General features: G+C 40.6%; 1 protein-coding gene across 2 annotated transcripts; it reads left to right on the top strand.

The window, feature by feature from the left end:
- Positions 1-4,550: 4,550 nt before the first annotated feature.
- On the top strand, positions 4,551-11,508 carry LOC147442024 (Hydrolase-like protein family). Of its 2 annotated transcripts, none has more exons than XM_086528352.1 (11): positions 4,551-4,851; positions 4,917-5,091; positions 7,784-7,851; positions 7,939-8,009; positions 8,100-8,336; positions 9,183-9,346; positions 9,423-9,478; positions 9,854-9,906; positions 10,632-10,803; positions 11,100-11,197; positions 11,295-11,508. In XM_086528352.1, the coding sequence occupies exons 2-11, from the start codon at positions 4,976-4,978 to the stop codon at positions 11,397-11,399; spliced, it is 1,140 nt and encodes a 379-aa protein (XP_086384478.1). In that variant the 5' UTR covers positions 4,551-4,851; positions 4,917-4,975; the 3' UTR covers positions 11,400-11,508. The 2 variants fall into 2 exon arrangements, with proteins under 2 accessions (XP_086384478.1, XP_086384479.1); XM_086528353.1 differs by having other exon boundaries at positions 4,569-4,645.
- The last annotated feature ends 13,454 nt before the right edge of the window (positions 11,509-24,962 follow it).

Raw genomic sequence — 24,962 nt, 5'->3', positions numbered from 1 at the left:
AAGAGCACAAAGAATTGTATTGTAAAATGTCTCTCTTGATGGGGGAAACCTATAATACAAAGAATTTGGAGGGGGGACCGGCTCCATGTAAATCCGGTCCTCAATTGTTATCAATAGCTTAATTTCTCTCTCTTTTGAAGTATTGTTCATGCCTATCTAACTAGGTGTTATGCTTTTTGTCGCTCTCTCCACCCAAGCACTCTTGTTATGTTCATTAGGAACCTATTCTAATGAAATGCTCACTATGTTCATGTTATTTTCCGCTACACACAAGTTACTAGGCCATTAAAAGTTACAAGCTAGTCTTAGATTGGAGGCACAATAGTAAGTTGGTCTCACTTTCTACTACATAAGCATAATATATAGCTCTTACGGAGGCCAACAAAGAGATTCTGTGGCTTCACAGATTCTTGGAGGAGCTTGGATACAAACAGGACAACTATGTCTTGTATAGCGATAGTCAAAGTGCCATTCATCTTGCAAAGAATCCAGCCTTTCACTCAAGGACAAAGCATATAAGATATCACTTCATAAGTACTCTTTTGGAAGAGGAACAATTAAAACTTAGAAAGGTGTACATGATTAAGAATCGTACAGACATGTTAACAAAGGTGGTTAACAAGGAGAAGTTGAGCTTTTGTTCATCTTCAATTGGCATTCAATGATAAGAAGCCGGATGGAAAGCATTCATAGGTTTGGTGTGGAGATTAGTCTCAAAGTGGGAGATTGTTAAGTACAAAGCCTGATTCAACCCTTGTAATTTTTATTCTAAAAAACACACATTTGTAAGGCTCCCATTATAAGGAGAATCCATCATGCGTGAGAAAATTCGCTCGCCAGAAAACCAAAAGCTCATGTCCGATCAAGAGCGGCTAGAATATTGTGGGCGCAATACGGTCGAAAAGCGATCGAAAAATGGCTCACTCGGAGGCCTCATAGGAACTCTCTCTTCTTGGTCACTTGAGAGAATTTGAACTTGAAGGGCTTGAATTTGGCTTTGAACTTCCACTTGCAAGATATGATTTCAGGTAGTTTTGACAACTTTGCACCATCATCAAAAGCTATACCATGACCCAAATCTAAGTTGTCAATATCAATCACATTCTCTTGATTATATAGGGCCATGATTAAATTTTCTTATATTTGTATGCTAACTCTTTCCTTGGCATTTCCAAAACTTTGGCTACCACTCCTCTTATCCCTTAAAAATTAGCACTCGAGTAACTACACCCATGGTTTAGAATATTGTTAATTTGCAAATAGTAGTGGAGTGGGTTTAACAGTGCGAGGTTGGCACTGGTTCCTATCAAGCTTGCTAATATCTCAATAATGATTAAGCGATCGAAAAGTCCCAAAAGACTCCATTATTAAGACCATAGTTCATGATGGTGTCCCCGTATCCTGTAAACAAACATACAACCCAAGATAATAAATCCCAGTCCCACTTATCCTATTGCAATCAACAACTCCAACCTTTCATAAATTACTCAAGGACCTTTTTTCTTAGACAAGAAAAGAGCTCCAATACTAATTTTAGAGAATCGAATAATTACTTTTAGATTCAACGAAATTTAACTATGAAAGGAGAGAGTTTTTCTTTAAGAGAGAGATAGCGAGAACATAGGTTGTGCCAGACTGGATTCTTTACACACACACACACACACACACACACACACACACACACACACATTAAAAACACTTTAACCATGCACATAATTCAAAGAGAATAACCAATTAAGATTAACAACTCGATGAGGACCGGATTTGCTTGGAGTCGCCCCCCCCCTTCAAAAGGACTTGTATTACAATCCTCTCAAAAGAGAGATTTGTTACAATACATGTTTGTGCTCTTGTGGATCCTCGGTTGAATCAAGAAGATGGTGTCTTCAAGATTCCATGGTATAATTCTCCTTCCCAAACCCTAAACATCCTAGCAGGGAGAAAGGAATTGCGGGGAAAGAGGAAGATGAAGGTGAAGAGAAGTATTTTTCAAGCAAGAGAATTGATATTTCATGTACACTTGCTCATGGGCAATCTCTTAGTATAGATTAGTAATAAATTAATAGATATGGAGAAGAAGCAAATTGTTAATTACTCAAGCCTTGCTCGATCGTCAAACCAATCTTCGCTCTTTGCTAATAGAAAAAATTGGTGCTTACGGTAATTGCTACAAGCCTCGCTTGTGCTTTCAATACTTAAATTGCACAATTATGGAAAGACTTCCGTGGTAGCACACACGTCCATTGCATGTCATGCTTACTGAGCACATTCTCTATAAAAGTAAAAATCAAATGCGTACCTCATGACGTACTCATGTCGACCTGCCTTACCAACCGCTTGGCTTGTGTGTCCGTGGCAAAATCCCGTCCCGTCTTTTGCCCTTGCAAGCCCCATGTCTCATGATTTTTCGCCAGTAACATGCCTTGCATTAGCATGGGTTTGGGGATTGCCTGACGGCCATGTCCCTCCTTGAGAGACGATGGGATTTTGAGTTGTTTGCTTTGCATGGCTGCTTCCCATTGGTCTTGTGGAGCTCTTACTGCACTCTTGACCTGTGACATAATGTTCTTGCATGCCCGTGCATAGCCAATGTATGCTGCCTTCCCTCAATCGACACCTTTGTCGGTTTTTGTTTTGCCTTTGCCAATTTTGAGTCATGCGGAGGCGGCCTTGCCTAAGCTCTTCACTTGTTTCGAGAAACCATGGCTTCACATTTGGAGATTTGCACCATGGAGTGCTCGAAGATCTGCACCATGGGTGATGGTGAGAACCCCCCGCCCAATTTAAAAGCTATAGGTAGTGGACCCTTTAGGTGGCCCTTTAGGCGCCTTGAGTGTGAAGGGAGAGGGAAAAAAACCACACAATCGCGATGCTAGCGAGGGTACCAACGACTTTTTGCATCATTAGGTTATGCATACAAAGAATCTAGTCTATCCCATGCATGTTTTATTATTTTTGCTAAGCAAAAGTGTGGAATAATGGAATGCCTAATAGAAACACAATTAATGCATGAGCATGTGCATCTTGAGCATCCCAACCTGCCTACTTGTTAGCAGTAGGCAAAACAACTCTGGTAGTAGAACTAACAAAACCTAGCTCCTTGAGTAGACCCAAAGGATATGTTGCCCTCCAAACGCTCACCAAAGATCACCTTGATCTGAGAAAGTGAGAGAGGAGTATGTTGACGATGCTGCTTGAGATGGAAAAGCCTGCTTTGATACCAATTGTTGGCAATACGACTGTAGAAATGCACACAAAGATGGAGAAGATGAAGAAGAAGTCGAAGGGAAACACCATAGGAAGTAGTATTAGTGAGTGTGCTCATACAAAGATAAAGCTTGCCTTATGCATATATATATATATATATATATATATATATATATATATATATATATATATATATATATATATATATATATATATATATATATATATATATATATATAAAACCTCTTAGTGAGGGGAAAAAGTGTCATGATGGTCCTAAGTGTGTTCATACACATCACCACCATAATATGGTGACAATCTTTTGGACTTCAAGACTTTCCTTTCTCTTTGGGCAACGCAAGTAAGGTTAGCAAGTGAACGTTATGGTGGTTAATCAAATCCACAGTTGAAGCCTTTACCTCTATCTTGTATATGTGACCTATAGCAAATCATGCATGTGCCCTCTTTCAATAAACAAATCGCATCCCTTAAGTTTCTTCAACAAATCCTTCACCCACAACTCGGCCTCTTCCTGTAATGTAGCTAGCCTTTCTTTCACTAAATGTTTGCCTTATTGACCTACACTTGTAGAGGTACCTAGACACATAGAAAAGAATCAATTGCTAGATTGTTTTCAAATATAAATATTTTTATTTCCTACTTTTTAAATTGCCTTGTGTTGCTTCACTCTAAGCAGTGATTTCTGTTTTTCTATTTTACCTTGAAGCTTGTGTAATCTTCAACGACTAAACTTGCCACCTAAATTCTGTGAGGGACAATTCTTTTTGATTCATTTCATCTACAATTATAACTTAAAATGGGATAAAAAATGCAAGTTCTCTTCATGGCTACCAAGCACAATAAATATTACCCAAGATGTCACGTATACTGTAACGGTTGTGTTTAGGTCGATCGTCTTCCGGTCTCAATTGCACTTCAAGATTTCAAGTTTCAATTGTGTCAAGCTTTTGATGCTAGCAGATTAGGTGGGTTAAGGAAACTTTGTTCGGAGAACGTTTGCTTGGAAACATCACGAACCGTAGGGCTCACCTTGCTTATTAATTTGCCATTTTTGCATAAAAGGCACCCAAGAAATAACAAGCTGAACTGCGTCATCGTTCATGAAATTTAAGAGAATCCAGAGTTGAATTATTGCAAGTTTTGGCTATACTACGTTTGGAATGGAATCTTAGTAGTATTTTTATATTAACCCACATTTGATGAGGTGGGTCTCCATTTTAATTGGAAATCTGGGTGAGAAGCAAAGTATAAATGACTAGAAATTTTGCGGACGGACTCAACGGCATAACGTACTTAAAAAGGAAAGCGCGGGAGGTTCTCACTAAACTAGCTAGAGAGGACGAACAAGAGGTTGCGTTGCGAGAAGCTCCACTCTCATCAGGTGCCCTTGTTTCGGGCAGACGGTGCTAGCGCGCGCGTAAACACACTAACGAGAGAGAGAGAGAGAGAGAGAGAGAGAGAGAGAGCGATTCTTCCGCAGTCGAAAGAGGTGGAACATGTTGCTTGTGAAGAAGTTGCGTTTTGCCTGTGAAAACCCCCCAATCCCCCCCACACGCCACTCTCGAACTTGCGAAACCCACCGCCATTACATCGACTCTTTTCGCATTTGTGCCCCTCCTCGCAGTGAGCACCCTCACCCTCACCCGCACACAATAGCAAACCTTCTCTCTAATTTTCTGGTCTTGCAGATTAGGGTCGTCAATATGCAGGTGCTTTGAGCTGAATACCACATGACCTGCATCGGCATATGATGAGCGGGGCATCCGAACTAGAGGAGCCTGCTGACATTCCTCAGAAGCCTAGGCTTATTGCAGAGCATCAGCATCGACACCTCCTCGTCCTTGTACACGGAATTCTGTCTGGGTAAGTACTCCAGGACTTGATGATCAATGGCAATCCGAGCTCTTATCTTCATTGCTAGAAAAGCGTACACTCAAAGGCCCTTCTTTTCAATGCTATGTTCTCTCTTAATGTTTCTTCTTGAGAGAGAGAGAGAGAGAGAGAGAGAGAGAGAGAGAGAGAGAGAGAGAGAGAGAGAGAGAGAGAGAGAGAGAGAGATGAAATGAAATGTTATATTAACGTCTTCAAAAGGCCATAATAACCTATGAGACCCGAAAGTTACAAAGTGGTGGATCTAATACAAAGTCAGAGTAACAAAATAACCTAACAACAGTACAAAACAAAGATATATACTATGGAGTCCTAAGAGAGAGAGATTGCAGCAATTTGTACTTCCGACAAACCAAAAAATGAAACATCAGAACATTAGTTACATTAAAAAAAAAAAGCCAAGACGGTGCATTTATGATATCTTGCAGTTTGTTGAATGTTTGCATGGACTTTTTTTCCCACAAACCTGGGGATGGAGGGATTTGCAAGTATTTGGCATTTGATAGGTCATGCCAAGATAATTGACTTGATGCCTGTCCCAGGGGCAAGCATGTATCATTCGTGAACATTTCTCCTTTAATTAATCGCCAAGAACCACCTATCAATCGTTTTGTAGTAAGTAGTACTCAATGACATCTTTGATGGCTCTACCTGCGTTGCTGTTGCAGCCGATCGTAATCAGGTTTGTTGGTTGTGTCTCACAACAGTAGTTGTTGTACTTTGTTAAAGGGACATAAGAGTCTTGGAGGGATGGATCAGTAAGAATGGGGACTGTTGTTGAAGAAACAAGCTCAGGAAACTCTTTATCAAAGCGTTTCATTTCTTTTACTGGTTAATGCATTCCACTAAATCCTTAACTTATCTTTAGATACATCATTTTAACATCACGGCAACATAATCCCATAGGGATTGTGGTTCTTGTGTTTTTGTTGAGCTGCTAAATAAAATACCATCTGCACGATGTTTGCCATAGCTATGTGCAGGGTTACCGATGCTTTAGTCAAGAGTGTGGTTTTGTTCGCAAGCATAGTTTCTTTCTTGTACATGGTAAGATTAAGGTAATGGGTAATTTCTTTGACACTTGATCAGCCAGAGTTTGAAAGAGGCACCCCATAATCTATGATTACTTTGTACACGGGATAGAAAAGAGGTGATGGAAAGTTTTCCTTGCACATTATCATGTAGAGCGCAAGCAGCCAGAGTTAGGAAGGCCATCTCATGTAGCTGGATAGTCCTCACAGAGGATCTGGCAGAGGTGAGAAGGAAGCAACACCTGCTGTAGAAGCTTTACTTACATGCAGTATGGGGCTGAGGTCATATGGAGGAAAGAGACGAGACCTGAAGTTAAATTCTCTCTTTTATCAGCCAAGTTGATTATGAACTTTGGAAACATGCTGTCAAAATGCTTGTCTCGCTAGTTATGTTATGTTGCCATGATGTTGCTTCTGTTTTGTCACTCCATTGAAATTTATTGGCTTCTATCAAAGCAATTCTCTTTGGATTTCGTGCTAGGCCAAGTCCATTTTTACTGGTTAATGCATTCAAAGAAACCTTATCTTTAGATAGATCTTTTCAACATCACCACAACATAGTCCCAATAAGGGATTGTGATTCTTGTGTTTTTTTTTGAGCTGCCAATTAAAAGATCATTTGCACGATGTCTGCCGTAGCTATGTGAGTGCTTTGGTCAAGCGCGATTTTGTTTGCAAACATAGATACTTTCCTGTACAGGATAAGATTCAAGTACTGGTAATATTTTTGACACATGAGCAGCTAGAGTTCCAGGAGGGGCACCCCGGAGTCTATGATTACTTTGCACGTGGGATAGAAAAGAAGTGAAGGAAAGCTCTCCATTGACTAGCATCCTTTAGATCTAGAGCTGGAAAGAGCCACACACACACAGACTCGTGCTAAAGGGAATTCTGAGAAACGTGACTTAAATGATGAGCCATATTTTAGTCATATCTCTCTTGATGAATTGTTTGGCACAATTAACACCACCTAGCACATTGGTGTAATCTCATGGTGTTTGGCAACAAAAGTGTCTCTGTGACTGTGGCTTTTGGAATTCAACGGTTGTAGCCAGGGGCTTGTGTACAACATGTTCTCTTTTTCCATTATTTGGGAAAAAGTGTACCCCTTTATTTCCCTTGAGCCAAAAAGATGGTTTCACATGGCAGTATCTTTGATGTGGTTTGGTCCCAGGTAGGCTAGGGTATTCCCCTTTGGAGACTTGGCCTCAAAAGCTACCTCAACAAGAGGGATCTCTCATTTTTCAATTGCATACACATTTTATCAGAAAATGTAAACCTGTTCATCAAGATGTTGCTGACACCAATGGAATCATTGCAAAACCCAATGTTTCTCTTGTGGCTGGCTAGTTCTCCCAGATGATCTGGGGGAGGTGAATAAAGGAAGCAATACCTTCGGTAGGAACTTAATGTACATACAGTATGGGGCTGAGGTGAAATGGAGGAAAGAGATAAGAGCTATGTTAAATTCTCTCTTTATTGGCCAAGTTGATTACAAACTCTGGAAATGTTTCGTCTCAAAATGCTTGCTTCACTAGTTATGTTATGTCGTTGCCATGACATAGCTTATGTTTTGTGACTTCGTTGAAATTTATTGGCTTTGATCAAAGCAATTCTCTTCTGACTTTTGCCAGGCCAAGTGATTGGAATTATGTGGTGACTGAGTTAAAGAAACGGTTAATTGGCGAGTTTCTCATATATGGTGAGTATCAGGCAGATTCAGTTTTGCTGTTTCACTTTTAGAACAATTTGCCAATCGGCCTGTAATCAAGATTGAAATGTACTGCAGCCAGTGCTGCAAATTCTTTTGTACAAACTCTCTCTGGCATTGATGTAGCTGGAAGACGTCTTGCAGAAGAGGTGAAAATTGTCTTTTCTGGAAGACTTTATGCAAGTACAGGAAACAACAACTTTATTGAGTGTTTTGATTTTAATCTTTCAAGTTGACAGGTAAAGGAAGTCATTAAAAAAAACCCAGGTTTGGAACAGATATCCTTTGTTGGACATTCGCTTGGTGGGTTGTTTGTCCGATATGCCATAGCAGTTCTTTTGGATCCAGTTGAGAAAGAGTCACAGACTCATGAAACACGTAATGGTGCAACGCATGCCAGAAGAATTAGAGGGTTAACACCAGTGAATTTAATTACATTGGCAACCCCACACCTGGGAGTTAGAGGGAAGAAGCAGGTAAATACGAAATATTCTACTTTTTGTTTCTTCAAGGACCTGCTTATTAGGTCTAGATCATTTATGTGATAACAGATCATTAAATTTTCCTTGGTTATCTTGGTTATGCTTACTTTGTAAATTCATGTGGTGCTCAAATGAAGGGATGGCTTGATGGCCTTCCCCTTGAAAAGGGCTGTCTATTCCTAAACCACTAGCATATTCTGCATTTTGTATGTTCAAGAGTACAATTCATAGCGATTGTCTTTAAAAGAATGACCACATGGCATGCCATTTGGTGTTCAGTGCCATGACAACCATGAGGTCACGTTATTTTAAGCGCTGTTTCTTTTGATTGAATTTTAAGCTTACTTTCTTGCGCTTGCGTATGAAGAGGTGATCTTTAGAATGGTTGGTGTGAAGATATGGGCACTACCTCTGCATTTGGTTTTGAGGCATCAGGTAAAGGGACCATTTGTTTCAGGGCTCCCTTGCTGTTTCTAAAAGCATTTCAAACTTTGAGACCCAGAATCGTTCGCTTGTATGGTTTTGATTCAGCCAGTGTAGACGAAAGAGACATTTATTCGCTGTGGTTGTATGCAATCGTGTCTGTCAACAGCACCACCTCTCTACTAGGCAATGCATGCACATTGCGGCGGGAATAAACCAACCTATGGTTCTTACTGCATTTAAAATGTCTTTTTAAATTGTAGCCCATCCTGTAGTGGCATCGTAATTTAAGGTTGAATCTCCTCCTTAAATTTCTTGTTCAGTGTTATCAAGACATTTCTGGTTTGTTTTGGCAGAAAACTAGTTTTTATTGTATGGTAGAGTAAGCTTGATTTTTGCTTGACATTGTCCTTGCAGCTCCCTTTTCTATTTGGTGTTGCATTTTTGGAGAAGCTTGCTGCTCCTCTAGCGCCATTCTTGGCCGGCAAAACTGGGCGGCAACTTTTTTTACTGGATGAAAAACCTTTACAACCACCGCTGCTGCTGTGCATGGCGGAAGATCATGAAGATTTGCATTTTCTGTATGGCTTACTTATACTTCTTTGCTGATTGCTATCCGATCAATTTTTAATGGTGAACTTTTTCTACTGGTTTCAGGTCAGCCCTTGGTTCTTTTAAGTTCAGGTCCTGCTATTCCAATGTCTCCTATGACTGCATCCTTCATTTAAAAAAGATTTTTCTTGCTAGGGAATGTTTGGGACTAGATTGTTGGAGAATGGTCATGTGTCTGTAATGCATAGTACTGGGTTGCTTGCAGTGGCAAGGGTAGAAAGATTAAATTAGGTTTGAATATACATGAGATGATGGTAGCACATTTTAAAGAACTTGTTTGGAACTGTGCGATGTATGCATCATTTCTCGGATGTTCATTGCTTGCATCTTGCGTTAGTGTCTTTGGACTTGGCATTGTTGTGGTATATATACGTGTGCTTTGAGTTTGCACATGGTTTAAAACTGCACAGAATCAGTCGTGGATGATGTGCAACTACATTAATTTCTTTGGATATTTCTTTGACTGACAAATTTAGACATGGTAGGCTGGCGTACCTCTTCTATACGGAGGGAGACTGAGCTGCCCAAGGTAAGGATTCTTCTGCAATAGTTCTTCAGCGGTATGATTTGACTAGCTAGAGAAAGTCTGTGGTGGACCCTGTTTATCATCACAAGACTTTGCAGTAGTTGGTTACTCCTGTGAGTAAACAATGGTACAAGTATGCTAATGATGTGATGGTTTGTAGCAATAATGCTTGTCAACCTCTAATTTATGCTTTTGTGTATACATTAGAGGTAGGTAAAAGTATACATTAGAGGTAGGTAAAAGTATACATTAGAGGTAGGTGGGGGTCTTCTAAATAGGCCTACAATGTAAATATAACATGTATATCGGGGTATTATCAATAATGTCTTGAATGCACCTGATATAGGAAGCTTTTGATGAGTGATTGCCCGGGGTCCTTGGACAACATACTATGAATCAATCTTCAAAGTGCAAGATTTAAAACATTCAGTTAATTTTCAAAGTCATTGTATTTTCATCTTGCAAAATAGTTTGCCATTCACCTCACCTTATTTCCTTACAGTCAAGTTCATAATACGCTACTTGGTGCTTATTCATTACTCGAAAGTGGTCCGCCTTTTGTGAGTCCCTTGGTACTACGAAGAAAATTTGAGGAGGAGTTTTGAAAGGTTTATTTTTGTGGATCTTCAGTTGAAGGGGCTGGTGGGCGAGACTCCACTCCTCCATTTGTCTTCACTGAGCTCTTCTGTGGGGTACTGATGAGTAGTAATTTGGATATTGTTGTGCAGCCTCCGAAAGAATCTATTAAGGGATACAAACATGTGGTTGGTGTGACTTATTGTCCTCCTGTGCATAAGAGCATGCCGTCCTTCCAGTCGGAGTCGGCCGAAGCTAAAGATGCTGTGCAGAAGGATTCACCCAGTATAATGGCTGTGAAATACTACTATGAGAAGATGGAAGGTGAGTTGTGATTGGCATTGGGAGTTCTTGATGTTTGTATTTAAATCTTGGAATCTTAGTAGGATAGGAGAAAATTAACAGTGGCTTGTTCAAGTGATATCATGTGGTCAATGGAAGTTTAATGTGGTTGTATGATGTATGGGATGTCGCTGGGCTATGTGCATCTGTGTGCGCGCACCAAGCTTCGCTGACGTGGTCTGCACATGCCCGGCACCCGCATGGATATCTTAACTTGAGAACTTAAAGATGAGAGTCTCTCTCCGAGTTCCTGATTTAATAACCTGCATGCTCCACAGAGGAGATGATACGAGGACTCCAGCAGGTTTCATGGTGCAAGGTTGATGTAAGCTTTCATGAGGCCTTGTGGCCCTTCTTAGCACACAATCACATTCATGTAAGGATTAGTTCTCTTACCATAATGCAATATGATTTTTCATCAAGCTCTGGTTGTAAATAATCTCTTTACTTTTTCTTTTTGGGGTTTGGCATAGGTAAAGTCCCAATGGCTGTACTATGAGGGTGCCGGTGTTGTTGCGCATGTTGCAGACAGTCTCAACCAAGAAGGGGATCCTATATCTATTATGGCCAACTTGTAACAAACATGCTATTTATACTCCACAATTTTTCATTGTTTAGGACCCAGAACTTATAGTGGCTTCTGCATTCCATTCTTATTACTTCATTTATTATATCCAGATTTGGTTATTCAGGCCCTTCTCTCTCTCTCTCTCTCTCTCTCTCTCTCTCTCTCTCTCTCTCAAAGTGGTATAACCTTTCTATCACCCAAGTGTTGTAGATTGAGTATGCATTTATAAACTTTCTATCACCCAAGTTGGTAGATTGGTTATGCCATTTCCCTCTTGATTAACAGGTCTCGAGTTCAACTCTCCTCGTCGAATAGATCTTTCAAGTCTAGTTTCGTCGGATAGATCTTTAAGGTCTCTTGGGATAGTTTCCTGCGTTAAAATTCTCTTCTTCTTCTTCTTCTTCTCTCTCTCTCCCCCACACATCACAAATGGTGCCCACATGGCGCCCTTAAGCCCTGCACTCGCCCAAAAAGTGGCTGCCACATCAACAGGACCTGTCGCACCCGTTCTCAGAGAAACAGATGCTGAACCCTTGTATCGTAATGAAGCCCCTCCTCTTCACATGAACGCAGCACTGTTCAACATGCAGGAAGCACGCACTCTCTCTCTCTCTCTCTCTCTCTCTCTCTCTCTCTCTCGCGCGCGCGCGCTTACTGGGCTTATAGGTTGGGTTCAGATGGCCGCGCCAAATGCTTGGGCTATGCGGGCCTGTTCTCCGTGTCAAAAAAGTAATTGGGCGAAGATATTTTTCGAATCAGCCGCCTCGATTTTAAACAGTAAGGAAGGGAAGCAGCACTTAGGCTCGTTGGCAGTTTGAACGTGCCCTTAGTATTGGCAAGCATTTACACGGGATCTCTTCTCGACGCTTTTCCCAAAAGCTTTACGACTTGGCAATGGCAACACAATGAAAATTGGCTTTGTGAATGAATGTGGAGAGATTTTGAGGATGGAAGGTGACGCATTTCATGCATTGTGGGATGCTTTAGCCCATCAAAAAAAAAGAAAGGCACCATTCTCCACTTGCAATAAACATTGGAGCATGTCCTTCCCTCATCACTTTAATCCCTTCCAATGTTGTAGGGGGACTTATGCTTCTCTTGTAGCGTTGGGTATATTGCAATGACACAAGGAAGAATTCATTACCGTTGATTTTATGCAGGCTTGCGATATTCTAAGTGCCATGTCTTGGTGTACTCTCCATGCGTCCCTTCATTGAATATCTCAAAAGTCTTTAATGCTTGTAACTTTCATCTACAATATTTTCAATAAAGATAACGTCTATTCATTGCTTTAAGATGCATAGAGTGTGGACTTGGCATCATTCTCCACATTTACAATAATGGCGTATGGAATGCGCTCTTCTCCCTCACTTTTATTCCCTTCGATGTTGAAGAGGGACTTTTGCTTCTCCTTGAAGGTTGGAGGGACCTTTTTAGTATAACATAGTGGAGTTGCATAAGAAAGAATTCCTTATTTATTGATTATATGCAAGGCTTGTGATATTTGAGATTGCCATGCTGTGGTGTATACTCTCTATGTGTCTCTTCGTTGGACATCATTGAAGTTCTTTAATCTTAGTCACTTTCATCTACAATCTTTTCAATAAGATGATGTAAACTCGTTTTATTGCATGCGTGATGGAATTCAATCCACGTACTTTTGAAATCATGTAGAGGGAATTGAAATATAAAGTATAAGTGTATCTTTGGTATTGGTCATATCACAACCTTCCTTTTGTTGTTCCACCACTTGGCTTTGTTGATATATTTCATTAAACCACCAATGTGGATGGAGGGACTCCTAAACCTTCCATTCACTATTCTCCATTGCGGCACTAATATATCGTCATCTCTCTTCTTCTTGGCTATAAAGCTAATCTTAGGTTGACCATGTACTTCTTCCTTAACTTTTAATTGTCTCTCAACTTCAAGTAGTGTTTGATCATGGTAGCAACAACATTTTAAAGAATTTTGGGTGTTGCCGTTGGTAACATTTCATTCCTATACGTGCCTCCGTGTACAATGATAGCACTTTCTTAGTCGCGTCCTCTTTACTTACCGTGCTCTTTGCTTTGTAGAAGCTTGAGAAGTGAGCATGATGACAAGTGAATCTAATCCAAGCCTGCGATTATAGACATTCTGGTTGGCAAAACCAACACCTACCACATAGTAGATTCCATCAATGGTTAAAGATGCCTCTGCAATATCAGCTGCAACCACCACTTTCCTTGTTCCTTGTACAAGCTTAGGATTCTCATTTGTAGAAACTAGATAGCTATCTTTGTAGAGAAATGGAAAAGTTAATTGGACTATCGATATGGTATCGAGTAGGATTTCCATCCGAGTGTGCAAGGCTTGCCAAGCTACAAGAAAAACATGCAACTAGTTAAACGTTTCGCCACACAATGAGAAAATGACACGAACTACATATCGTATAGTGCACGTCATACAAAAGTGCCATACATAACTATGGCGGAGATTCGACACTATGTCTCCCTAAAAATGATAAGAAATGTGTTACTATGTGTCTGGTGGTGATGTGTGTAAACACACTTAAGACCGTTGGGTCACTTTTTCCCTCACTAGGAGGTTTTTTTCCTTTGTGCTTTGTATGTATGTCTATCACTCTAAGAGTATCTTATCTTGAATTCACACACCAAGTAATATATTCTCTATTGTGTGCCTTAATCTTCTTCTTCATCTCCAAGTTGTGTGTGCATCATGTAACCATAACTCCCACAATTTATATTAGGGTAGATTGCGTCCTCTTGGGCATAGTCACTTGTGTTCCCAACACCCTCCTTATCACTTTCTCCGATTTTGGTGAGCTTTGGTGAGCGTTAGAAGGTCAGTATATACTTTGGGTAGACTTGTAGAGCTTGATGTGCTCAGAAGTTTGATTTGGGCTTGTTTTGGCCTTCGATTCCACTACTATATGTAATATGCAAGTAATTTCATCCTTTTGTGCAAAATTTCTTCCACTGTAAATTTTTGTACAACAGGTCTTTGAAAGTCTATCGTGGGTTGTGCTATATAGCACATGCAGTTCCCCTTTAGTTTTCACTCATTTTGGGTATTTTCTACATCAAGTTTAGTCTTTTACTATGATTGAGAGCAATGATGTTTTCAAGTGATTAATGGAGACAAGTATCCATTGTGGGCTTACATGTACTTGATTTTAAGGGTGTATGGAATATTGTTAAAGGTTATGATGTACATGCCTAAGTTCGGTGAAAGATGTTGTGTTGTTTTACCTATAGCTGAATAGGCTCGTTGGGATAATGAAGATGTGCAGATGCATGCATCGATTGCGATGTCTCTCTAGCGCACCATTTCTCCTCACATTCGGTCAGTTGGCTTGTATGTAGGTTACAATGAGGCAAAATATCATTTTTGTGCAAATAGCTAGAATCCATGGTCATGCATGAGGAAGACAAAATCAACATTTTTCTTGCTAAAATAAAAAATATCAATGAGGAACTCATTGATGTAGTTGAAGTTTTTTCATGACCATGCACTTTTGTAGACTGTCATGGATGCATTACAAGATTTTTATTAAAAATTTACTTCTATTTGAAGGCTTGTTGCATTGGGAAACGATAATGCTATTAATTTGATGGTCACTTTGATGTTACAAGATTTGTATTAAACATTTACTTCTATTTGAAGCCTTGCTGCATTGGGAAACAATAATGCTATTAAATTTGATGTTGTGTTGGTCACTTTGCTGTTACATGATGCTATGTCGAGAAAAAAAAGGGCTAAGAAATGTGTTGTTGATTAGGCTTTTGTTGGTGCACTAAGAAGAGGTAGCAATAACAAGGTTGCTACTTTCAATGTTCCTTTTCAAGTAGCAAATCATTTGTGACAAATGCCTCCCATAATAACCATACATATAGTAGATCTATGATGAAAGAGGAAAGAAAAAAATTACGTTGCAGCTATTGGAGAGTTGATGATTGTCTGATAAAGCAATGTCCTAATCTAAAGGGTAAAGAGGCACATAAGAAAGAAGTGAATCTTCTTCAAGTGCATCCATTGTAGAATTTGTAATTTTTTGCAAATTTTGTGACTGATGCAAAATGGGTGTAAGTGCATAGTGTCAGTATGACCCTTCTGCCCATGATGTATGCATGATTGAAGTTACATATTCACATGTGTGGTATGTTGACATGCGTGCTACAAAGCACTATACATCTCGTCGTGACTTGTTCACTTCTCTTGATGTCATCCCTAATGGGAAAACTGTCACGTGTGCAAACAATGCCTCTTATCCAGTCCAAGGAGTTGGAAAGATTGTACTCATTGCAATTAATGGTAGTTTTGGCACACTTTCTGATGTACTTTTTGTGCCTCGGATAAAGAGGAATTTATTGTTTATTTTTGCACTAGCAAGACTTGGTTTTGTTGTAAAGTTTATGCATGATAGATGCATTGTTCATCATGATCTTAGTTTAGGTGATACTATTGTGGAATTAGGTACCTTGTCTTGTGGGCTATACCCAGCTATTGTCTACATACTAACAGGTGTCCTACTAAAGCTTTGTGGTCTACGACTCCATATGAGGCATGTCATGATAAGCAGCCATTTATTGGTCTCTTATGTGTTTTTGGTTCCTTGGCTTATACTCAAGTTTTACAACAACAATGCAAGTATCGAATGATAAGGATAACAAATGCATCATTGTTGGTTACATTATTGAGAGAAAGAGTTATAGGTTATGTCATAATAATCAATATCTAATTCTCCTAAATGATTTTCTCATGTTAAACTGATCATTAAATATGGGGAAGTCCCAGGGGAGAAAATGCTAGAATATTGGTTAAGCTGGCAGATCGGCCACAATAGGGATCCAAAGGAGGGAAAATAGGGATCCAAAGGGGAGGCCATCTGCAAAAGAGCTGTGGAAACAATGGGCTCCAAAGACCTTAGGGTTCATCCCATTAAGACGTCCAAAATGCTAAGGTTCCATTGAATTCAAAGGTTGTGTCCAAAGGTCAAAGATTAGGAAATTTGGATGCTTTGTGTGTGTCCCAAAAGTCTTTCTCAAAGCCTACAAAGGAGGGGGCGAGCCCAAGAAGTAGGGGATGAGAGAGAAACTCACACACACACACACACACACACACACACACACACACACACACACACACACACACACACACACACACACACACACACACACACACACACAAGCTTCCTTTGTACACAAGGGGAAAGAGTGACACATGTCAGCTCCCTAGCCCAGATGCCCACAAGGTGTACTCAAATCCTATTGGATGGCCTTGGAGGTGGACCAATGAGAATTAGGCTAGAGTAAGTCTAGTTTAATCAATTTAAAAAGCACTTAATAAAAGAATCATTAAGAATTAAGCTCTCTAGAAGGCTAGTGAACAGTCTCCCAAGGGGTCCAATGAGCATTCAACAACCCAATGGCTTGTCTGATTCCTATTGGCCAGGAGGCAAAGGGGCCCAATGAGAGTTTAGTTGCATTTATTAATTACCTAAAGCTCTCACAAAAGGGGAAAGGGGGACACGTGTCAAAAGGCTATCACTTATGCTGCTTAATTTCCATTGGTTGAGGCTGGGGAGGTCCAATAGGATGTGAGCAAGAGCAAATAGCAAGAGGGATCGACCAAGAGAGACAGGGGGCTGATTTTTCAAGGGAATTATTGACTTACACACTCACACAATCTATGTGTGAAGCAAGAAGACTCTCTCTCTCTCTCTCTCTCTCTCTCTCTCTCTCTCTCCTTCTCAAGCTTTAATTGAAAGCTTATCACCTACTCCAAGCTTGTGAGAAGGGAGGCCTACACCAACAACTCTTGGCTTTGTGATGCAAATCCGACCAAGAGCTAAGTTTCAATGCATGCTCATCTCCTCCACCATGCTAATTACTAAGATATGCTATGCTAATATGAGTGATTATGTGAGGAGATGTACATCTTTCTTGTAAGACTACTCCTTCCTCTCAATCTACTCTCATACCCCACTAGCTCTCACCATCTTCGAAGGTGTGTGAGGTCTTGGGTCTGAGACCGTGAGGGAATTGATGTTGTGTTTTATAAGTGTTTTGCTTAGTGCTTGAAGCTTCCATCTTCATTGCACCAGCTAGCTATTGAAGGAACACAAAGAATTGTATTGTAAAATGTCTCTCTTGATGGGGGAAACCTATAATACAAAGCCTTTTGGAGGGGGGACCGGCTCCATGCCCGGCTCCATGCAAATCCGGTCCTCAACTGTTGTCAATTGCTTAATTTCTCTCTCTTTTGAAGTATTGTTCATGCTATCTAACTAGGTGTTATACGTTTTGTTGCTCTCTCCACCCAAGCACTCTTGTTTTTCTCATTAGGAATCTATTTTAATGAAATGCTCACTATGTTCATGCTATTTTCCGCTACACACAAGTTACTAGACCATTAAATGCTACATTGGTATCAGAGCACAAGGTTTCTCTTTTCTTGCGCAAGAAGGGAGGTCCTCAAGCTAGCTATAAATGGTTGGTATTATTAATTGCATGTGAGTAAGTAGAATAGGGATTTTTTATCCTTGCAATGTGCCTTCCTTTATGCAGTTAACGGGGCATCACCGTGGAGAGCTATGGTCTTAATAGTGGAGTCCTATGGGGCTTGCCTACGGCTTAACCACTATTGAGCTATTAGAAGTTTGACATGAGCCAGTGCGGTTTTGGTGTTGAACGACCCTCTCTTCTACTCCTTGCAATTAATGGTATTCAAGCCACAATTACAGTAGCTTGAGTGCTTTTTTCTAAAGGGGTAAAGAGGAGTAGAAACTAGGGCTTGAAGTGCCAAAGTACACCTAAAAAGTTTACACCTAAAAGTTGTTAGAATGGCTGACAATAGTAAAGAGAGTGAAATTAATGTTGATAACTTTGATTTTGCTAATGAGCAGGCTACTAATGATGCCTCAATTCTTGTTAACTATCTTGTTTCTAGGCTTCAACAAGCCATGGGCAATCCATCCCTCCAAAGTGAAGTGCAACGTCAGCTTCGTGCTCATGGGATTCTCCAAGCTCCCCACCATGACGAGAGAGCACCTAGGAAGCCTCCTTGCGAGACTTCCAAAAGAGGCCTCTCTCTGATTCGGGAAGAAGAAGAGGATCCATATGAAGGGCTCAAAAATTTTCTTCTTGATGACACATCTCCTTCTCAAAGGAGCAACTCACAATGATCTATCTTCTATGATAGATGAGTATGCTATTGATCCCGATTTGAGCCCTTGCACTAGGGAAGAAAGAGGAACCATTTACTTTACAAGATGGTTATCTTCTCTATGGCAATAGACTATGCGTTACTAACTCACTTCGTGGGAAAGTAATGTATGAATATCATGCTCCTCCTTATGCGGGGCATAGAGGGTTTCAGTCTACCCTAAAGGGGATTGAAACATATTTCTATTGGCCTACCATGAAAACAAACATACAAGAGTATGTTTCTAAATATGTGGTATGCCAAAAGACGAAGTTTGATAGAGGGAAGCAACCTGGATTGCTTCAACCTTTGCCAATCCCTAATTCACCATCGGAGAGTATATCCATGGATTTTATCTTTAGATTGCCTAAGTCTATCCATGGGAATACGACAATCTGGACGATAGTAGATAGATTTAGTAAACAAGCTCATTATATACCTATCAAAAAGACTATCAAAGCCCATAAAATGGCAACCCTCTTCATTTCACAAATCTTCAAGTACCATGGCTTGTCAATGTATATAGTGTCGGGATAGAGATCCCAGAATGACCAGTAATTTCTGGAAGGGTCTCTTTGAGAATTTAGGAACAAGGCTAAACTTCTCTTCAACCTATCACCCGCAAACGGATGGCCAAAGTGAAATAGCTAACCTAATAATTCTCGATCTACTAAAAGCATATGTAACGGAAGTAGATCAAAGATCCCAATGGGAGAAATACTTACCCTTAGTGGAGTATGCCTACAATAACACTGTACATACTTCCACGGGAAAATCACCTTTTGAGGTAATTGAGAGAAGATCAAAAAGTCCCTTGCTAGTTAAGGTACACGGGAAGATCTTCGTTGCAGATGAGTATAGTCGAGACCTACAAGAATCTTTCCAAAAGATTAAGGATGCTATCTCTATCTCACAGCAAAGGCAAAAGGCTGCTGCTGACAAGCACAAAAGAGCCCAAGCCTTTAAAGAAAATGATTGGGTATTACTCAAATTTCCCAAGGCTTGACTAAGGCACACAACGGGCAAGAATCCTACGGGACACCAAAAGTAGTACGCTAAGTTAGCAAAAAGGTATTATGGTCCCTTCCAAATTCTTAGGCCAATCAATGAGATGGCCTTTCAACTCAAGTTGCCCAGCCATTGGCTCATACACAATGCTTTCCATGTGAGCCTACTAAAGCCTTACAAAGGAGAGCCACCTCAAGAACCAACTATTGAAGACCCACCGGAGATCGAGGACCAAGAAGAGGTGTTGCAGCCCGAGTCCATTCTCCGACATGAAGACAAGGTATTAAGAGGCGGTAAGACTATCCGACGATATCTTGTTAAGTTTAAGAATTATCCTTTTGAAGATGCTAGATGGATGCAAGGCATACAATTAAAGGATAACCTAAACCTTGTCAATGCTTACAATGCTTCCCAAGAGTAAGAAAATGTATAAATGTTAAAAATGAACAAAGTTTTTGTCTTATAAGACTCTTTTTTTCTTTATTGTGCACAAATGTGAAGTAGTATGCATGCTTAGATCAAGTTTGTGGAGACGACGTCTCCCGAACACCAAGTAGAGCTTGTCACTCTACTATGGAAGATTGATAGGACTAATGTGAAGACATGCTTGCGGAAGCTTAGGCTCTCAAGCACCAAATGGACTAGTCATCCATTTTGGAACGATGTCGTAGGGTAACATAGGGATCCTCTACCCGCTAGGAAAAAAGACTAATGAGTATGCTTTATCTTCTCTACCCCATAGTCGAGGACGACTATGATTTCAAGAGAGAGGTAATGCCATAATAATCAATATCTAATTCTCCTAAATGATTTTCTCATGTCAAACTGATCATTTAATATGGGGAAGTGCCGGGGGACAAAAAGCTAGAATATTGGTTAAGCTGGCAGACCCGCCATAGTAGGGATCCAACGGAGGGAAAATAGGGATCTAAAGGGGAGGCCATCTGCAAAAGAGCTATGTGCAACAATGGGCTTCAAAGACATTAGGTTAAGCCCATTAAAACTTCCAAAATGCTAAGGTTCCAAAATTCAAAGGTTGTATCCAAAGGTCAAAGATTAGGAAATTTGGATGCTTTGTGTGTGTCCCAAAAGTCTTTCTCAAAGCCTACAAAGGAGGGGGCGAGCCCAAGAAGTAGGGGATGAGAGAGAAACTCACACACACACACACACACACACACACACACACACACACACACACACACACACACACACACACACACACACACACACACACACACACACACACACACACAAGCTTCCTTTGTACACAAGGGAAAAGAGGGACACATGTCAGCTCCCTAGCCCAGATGCCCACAAGGTGTACTCAAATCCTATTGGATGGCCTTGGAGGTGACCAATGAGAATTAGGCTATAGTAAGTCTAGTTTAATTAATTTAAAAAACACTTAATAAAAGAACCAATAAGAATTAAGCTCTCTAGAAGACTATTGGACAGTCTCCCAAGGGGTCCAATGAGCATTCAACAGCCCAATGGCTTGCCTAATTCCGATTGGCCAAGAGGCAAAGGCGTCCAATGAGAGTTTAGTTGCATTTATTAATTACCTAAAGCTCTCACAAAAGGGGAAAGGGGAACACATGTCAAAAGGCTATCACTTATGCTGAAGGAGTACGAGCGGAAGTGAGACACGAGAGAGAGTGCGAGAAGAAGAGCACGACGATATGGTGAACTCGCTCTACTGTAATGTGTAGAGCATAGTGAGTTCTTATTAGGTTTTTACAAAAGAATATGTGTACATACCTGGCGGACCGCCCACTTACCTGGGCGACCACATTGGGCTTTATACCCCAACAACCTCCCACTTAAAGTCCAATGTGGTACTTTAAGTGTGAGAGAAGCTACTATACAAGCTAATATACAAGAGATGTAGAGAAGTGATGTACTACCCTACACCTAATTGCTTGCAAAAATGCGCAAAGCTCTCTGAGGGAAGTCCTTTTGTAAGTAGATCAGCAGGATTTTCTATGGTGTGAACTTTGACAAGCTGAAGTTGCTTATCCTCGAGCATTTCCCTGATGAAATGATACTTCACATCCACATGCTTTGTCTTTGAGTGATAAACTGGATTGCGAGCCAATTGTATAGCACTTTGACTATCACAATATAACACAGGCATCTCTTCTTTGATGCCCAAATCTGTTACTAGTCGATTAAGCCAAATTGATTCTTTGCATGCCTCTGATGCTGCAACATATTCAGCCTCTGTAGTAGACTGAGTAACACAATCTTGTAATCTAGAACGCCATGATAACACTCCACCAGCCAATGTAAAGACATGCCCTGACGTAGACCTTCGGTTGTCTAAGTCACCTGCATAATCCGAGTCTGTAAAACCCTTTACACTTAGCTCCTGACTCCCATAGCATATACGCATGCTCTTTGTAGCTTTCAGGTATCTCAATATTCCTTTCACTGCCTCCCAATGTTTCTTGCCTGGGTTTGACATGTATCGACTTACTACTCCCACTACAAATGCAATGTCTGGGCGAGTAGCAATCATTGCATACATCAAACTACCCACTGCAGACGCATATGGAATCTTATCCATTTCAGCCTGTTCTTCCTCAGACACAGGACAATCTTGTTTGCTAAGTTTCACATATGGTGGCAATGGAACACTCAATGCCTTTCCCTTCTCCATATTGAAACGTTGCAAAACCTTGTCAATATACTCTATTTGAGATAACCAAATCCACTTCTTTGATCTGTCTCTCTCAATGCACATACCAAGTATATGACTTTCCTCACCCATGTCTTTCATGTCAAACGATTTTTCCATCTTTGACTTCAAAGCTGAAATTTCTTCCAAGTGCTTGCCAGCAATCAACATGTCATCCACATACAAAATAAGGATCAGCCAACTGCCATCCTTAGCCTTCTTTGTATATAGACAATGATCGAACTCACTACATTTGTAGTCTTGAGAAAGCATAAACTTGTGGAATTTATGGTACCATGCCCTCGGTGATTGTTTTAAGCCATAAAGACTCTTTAACAACTGGCATACCCAATCTTCCTTGCCTTTCTCAACAAACCCTTCTGGCTGCTGCATGTAAATTTCCAAATCTAAATCACCATGCAAGAACGCTGTCTTGACATCCATTTGGTGCAACACCAAATCTAATATGGCAACCAATGCAAGAAAGCATCTCAATGTAGTCATCTTGACCACCGGAGAGAAGACTTCATCAAAGTCAATGCCTTGTTCTTGCTTAAAGCCCTTGGCAACAAGCCTTGCTTTGTACTTTGGCTGACTATCATGAGCGGTGATCTTATACCTGTAAACCCATTTACAGGGTAGAGCCTTTTTGCCCCGTGGTAATTTAACTAGCTTCCATGTCTGGTTTTTATGCAGAGCTGTCATCTCTGACTGCATGGCCAATTGCCAATTCTCGGAGTCCTTCATTTGCACTGCTTCCTTGTAACATGAAGACTCATTGCAATCAGTCAACATGACATAATTCATAGATGGAACAAACCTATCAGGAGGTCGCGTGACACGTCCAGATCTACGCACAATAGGTGGCTCAGGCTCAACCACAACCTGTGGTTCCACTCTATCCTGTCCTTGCTCCTCTTGAGCTCTGACATTTTGTCTTGCACGTGCAGGTCCATCTTCTTTGAAGACAACTCTTCTAATCTCCTCAACCCTCTCTGGTTTAGAATGATATTTGGATTCATTAAAGTGAACATCATTGTTGCGGACAACCTTTCTGGATTCAGGATCCCAAAGTCTGTACCCCATCTCACCAGAATTACCATAGCCTAGAAAGATGCACTTTCTACTCTTTGGCTCAAGTTTGTTCCTAAATTCCTTTGGAACGTGAGTATATGCCTCACAGCCAAAGACTCTGAGATGCTTGTATGAGGGTATTTTGCTTGACCATACCATCTCTGGCACTGAATCCTTCTGCAAAACCTTGCTAGGAGATCTATTTACAAGATGAACAGCTGTTGATACAGCTTCAGCCCAAAACCCATTTGGCAGCTGTGCATTAGACAACATACTTCTGACCTTCTCTTGTATGGTCCTATTCATCCTCTCAGCAACACCATTTTGAGGAGGATTGTAAGGAGCAGTAAGTTCACGTTTTATACCTTTTGACTCACAAAAGTCCTGAAAGGCCTTTGAAACATACTCTCCACCATTGTCAGTGCGTAAGCATTTAAGCTTCTTGCCACTCTGATTCTCCACAAGTGTCACAAACGTTTTGAAAACACTAAACGCTTCATCCTTGTGCTTGAGAAAGTAAACCCATACTTTCCTCGAGTAATCATCTATAAATGTCATAAAGTAAGAAGCTCCCCCTAGAGATAGGTTAGGCATAGGTCCACACAAATCACTATGAACAAGTGCCAATTGTGTATCTCTTCTACTGCTTCTATGCTTATGTGGATGTTGTGTTTGCTTACCATACAGACAATGTTCACAGAATTCAAAATCATTAAATGAAAAGCCAGGAAAATAACCAGAACGAGACAAGATTTCCATTCCCTTCTTGGACATATGTCCTAACTGGCTATGCCACAAAGAAACGTTCGGCTGCTCGGTTACATTGATTACATTTTTAGAGACATTTGATACATAAATCATGTAAAGTCCTCCAGACTTTACTCCATGTGCTACTGTCATAGAACCCTTGGATATCTTCCACATGTTCTGTCCAAAAGTGGTGACGTAGCCAGCATCATCAAGTAAACCTGTACTGATCAAGCTCTTTGTAATTGCGGGAACATGTCTCACATTCTTCAGCGTGAAAGAAGAGCCATTCTGAAACTTCAATTGAACATCTCCAACACCTAAGATCTCACATGTGTGCCCATTGCCTAGCCGAACATGATCTTTAGTGGTCACATAAGAAGTAAACCACTCCTTGTTTGGAGACACATGAAGTGATGCCCTTGAGTCTATAATCCAGTCACTCAGTGCATTTCCATCAGATGCTGTAAGAAGAGTTGAGTCCATTGTATTCTTCAAGAAGTAGATGTCTCCTGACACTAGACTGTCATCCTCTGCAACAGTGTTTGTCACATTTATTTCTTGAATCTTCACTGAGGACTTGTTCTTCTCACCATGGTCTTCAGCTTTCTCTTTGCCTTTTTCTGCTTTCCATTCTCTGCAGTCTCTTTTCATGTGACCCTTCTTGCCACAATGGTAGCATTCTATGTCACTCTTGCCTTTAGCACTGCGAGACTTGCTACGAGACTGATTCCTCTTTCCACCTTTGTACTTTTCTTTGGTCCTTCCCCTGACAACTAAGGTTGTTCCTTTGCCTTTGTCCATTGTCTTTCTATTGGTTTCTTCAGTAAGCAGACTTCCTTCTACACCTGCTATGTT

This window comes from Adiantum capillus-veneris, chromosome 14, assembly GCF_014529385.1.
Source record: "Adiantum capillus-veneris isolate H3 chromosome 14, ASM1452938v2, whole genome shotgun sequence".
NCBI classification, from domain to species: Eukaryota; Viridiplantae; Streptophyta; class Polypodiopsida; order Polypodiales; family Pteridaceae; genus Adiantum; species Adiantum capillus-veneris.
The sequence above is the reverse complement of the archived record's forward strand: the minus strand, read 5'-3'. Positions and strand labels throughout refer to the sequence as shown.

Coding starts and splice junctions, on each gene's coding strand:
- LOC147442024 (XM_086528352.1), top strand. CDS start 4,976: ATGATGAGCGGGGCATCCGAACTAGAGGAGCCTGCTGACATTCCTCAG. Junction 8,337..9,182: donor GAGTTAGAGGGAAGAAGCAG/GTAAATACGAAA, acceptor TTGTCCTTGCAG/CTCCCTTTTCTATTTGGTGT. Junction 11,198..11,294: donor TAGCACACAATCACATTCAT/GTAAGGATTAGT, acceptor GGTTTGGCATAG/GTAAAGTCCCAATGGCTGTA.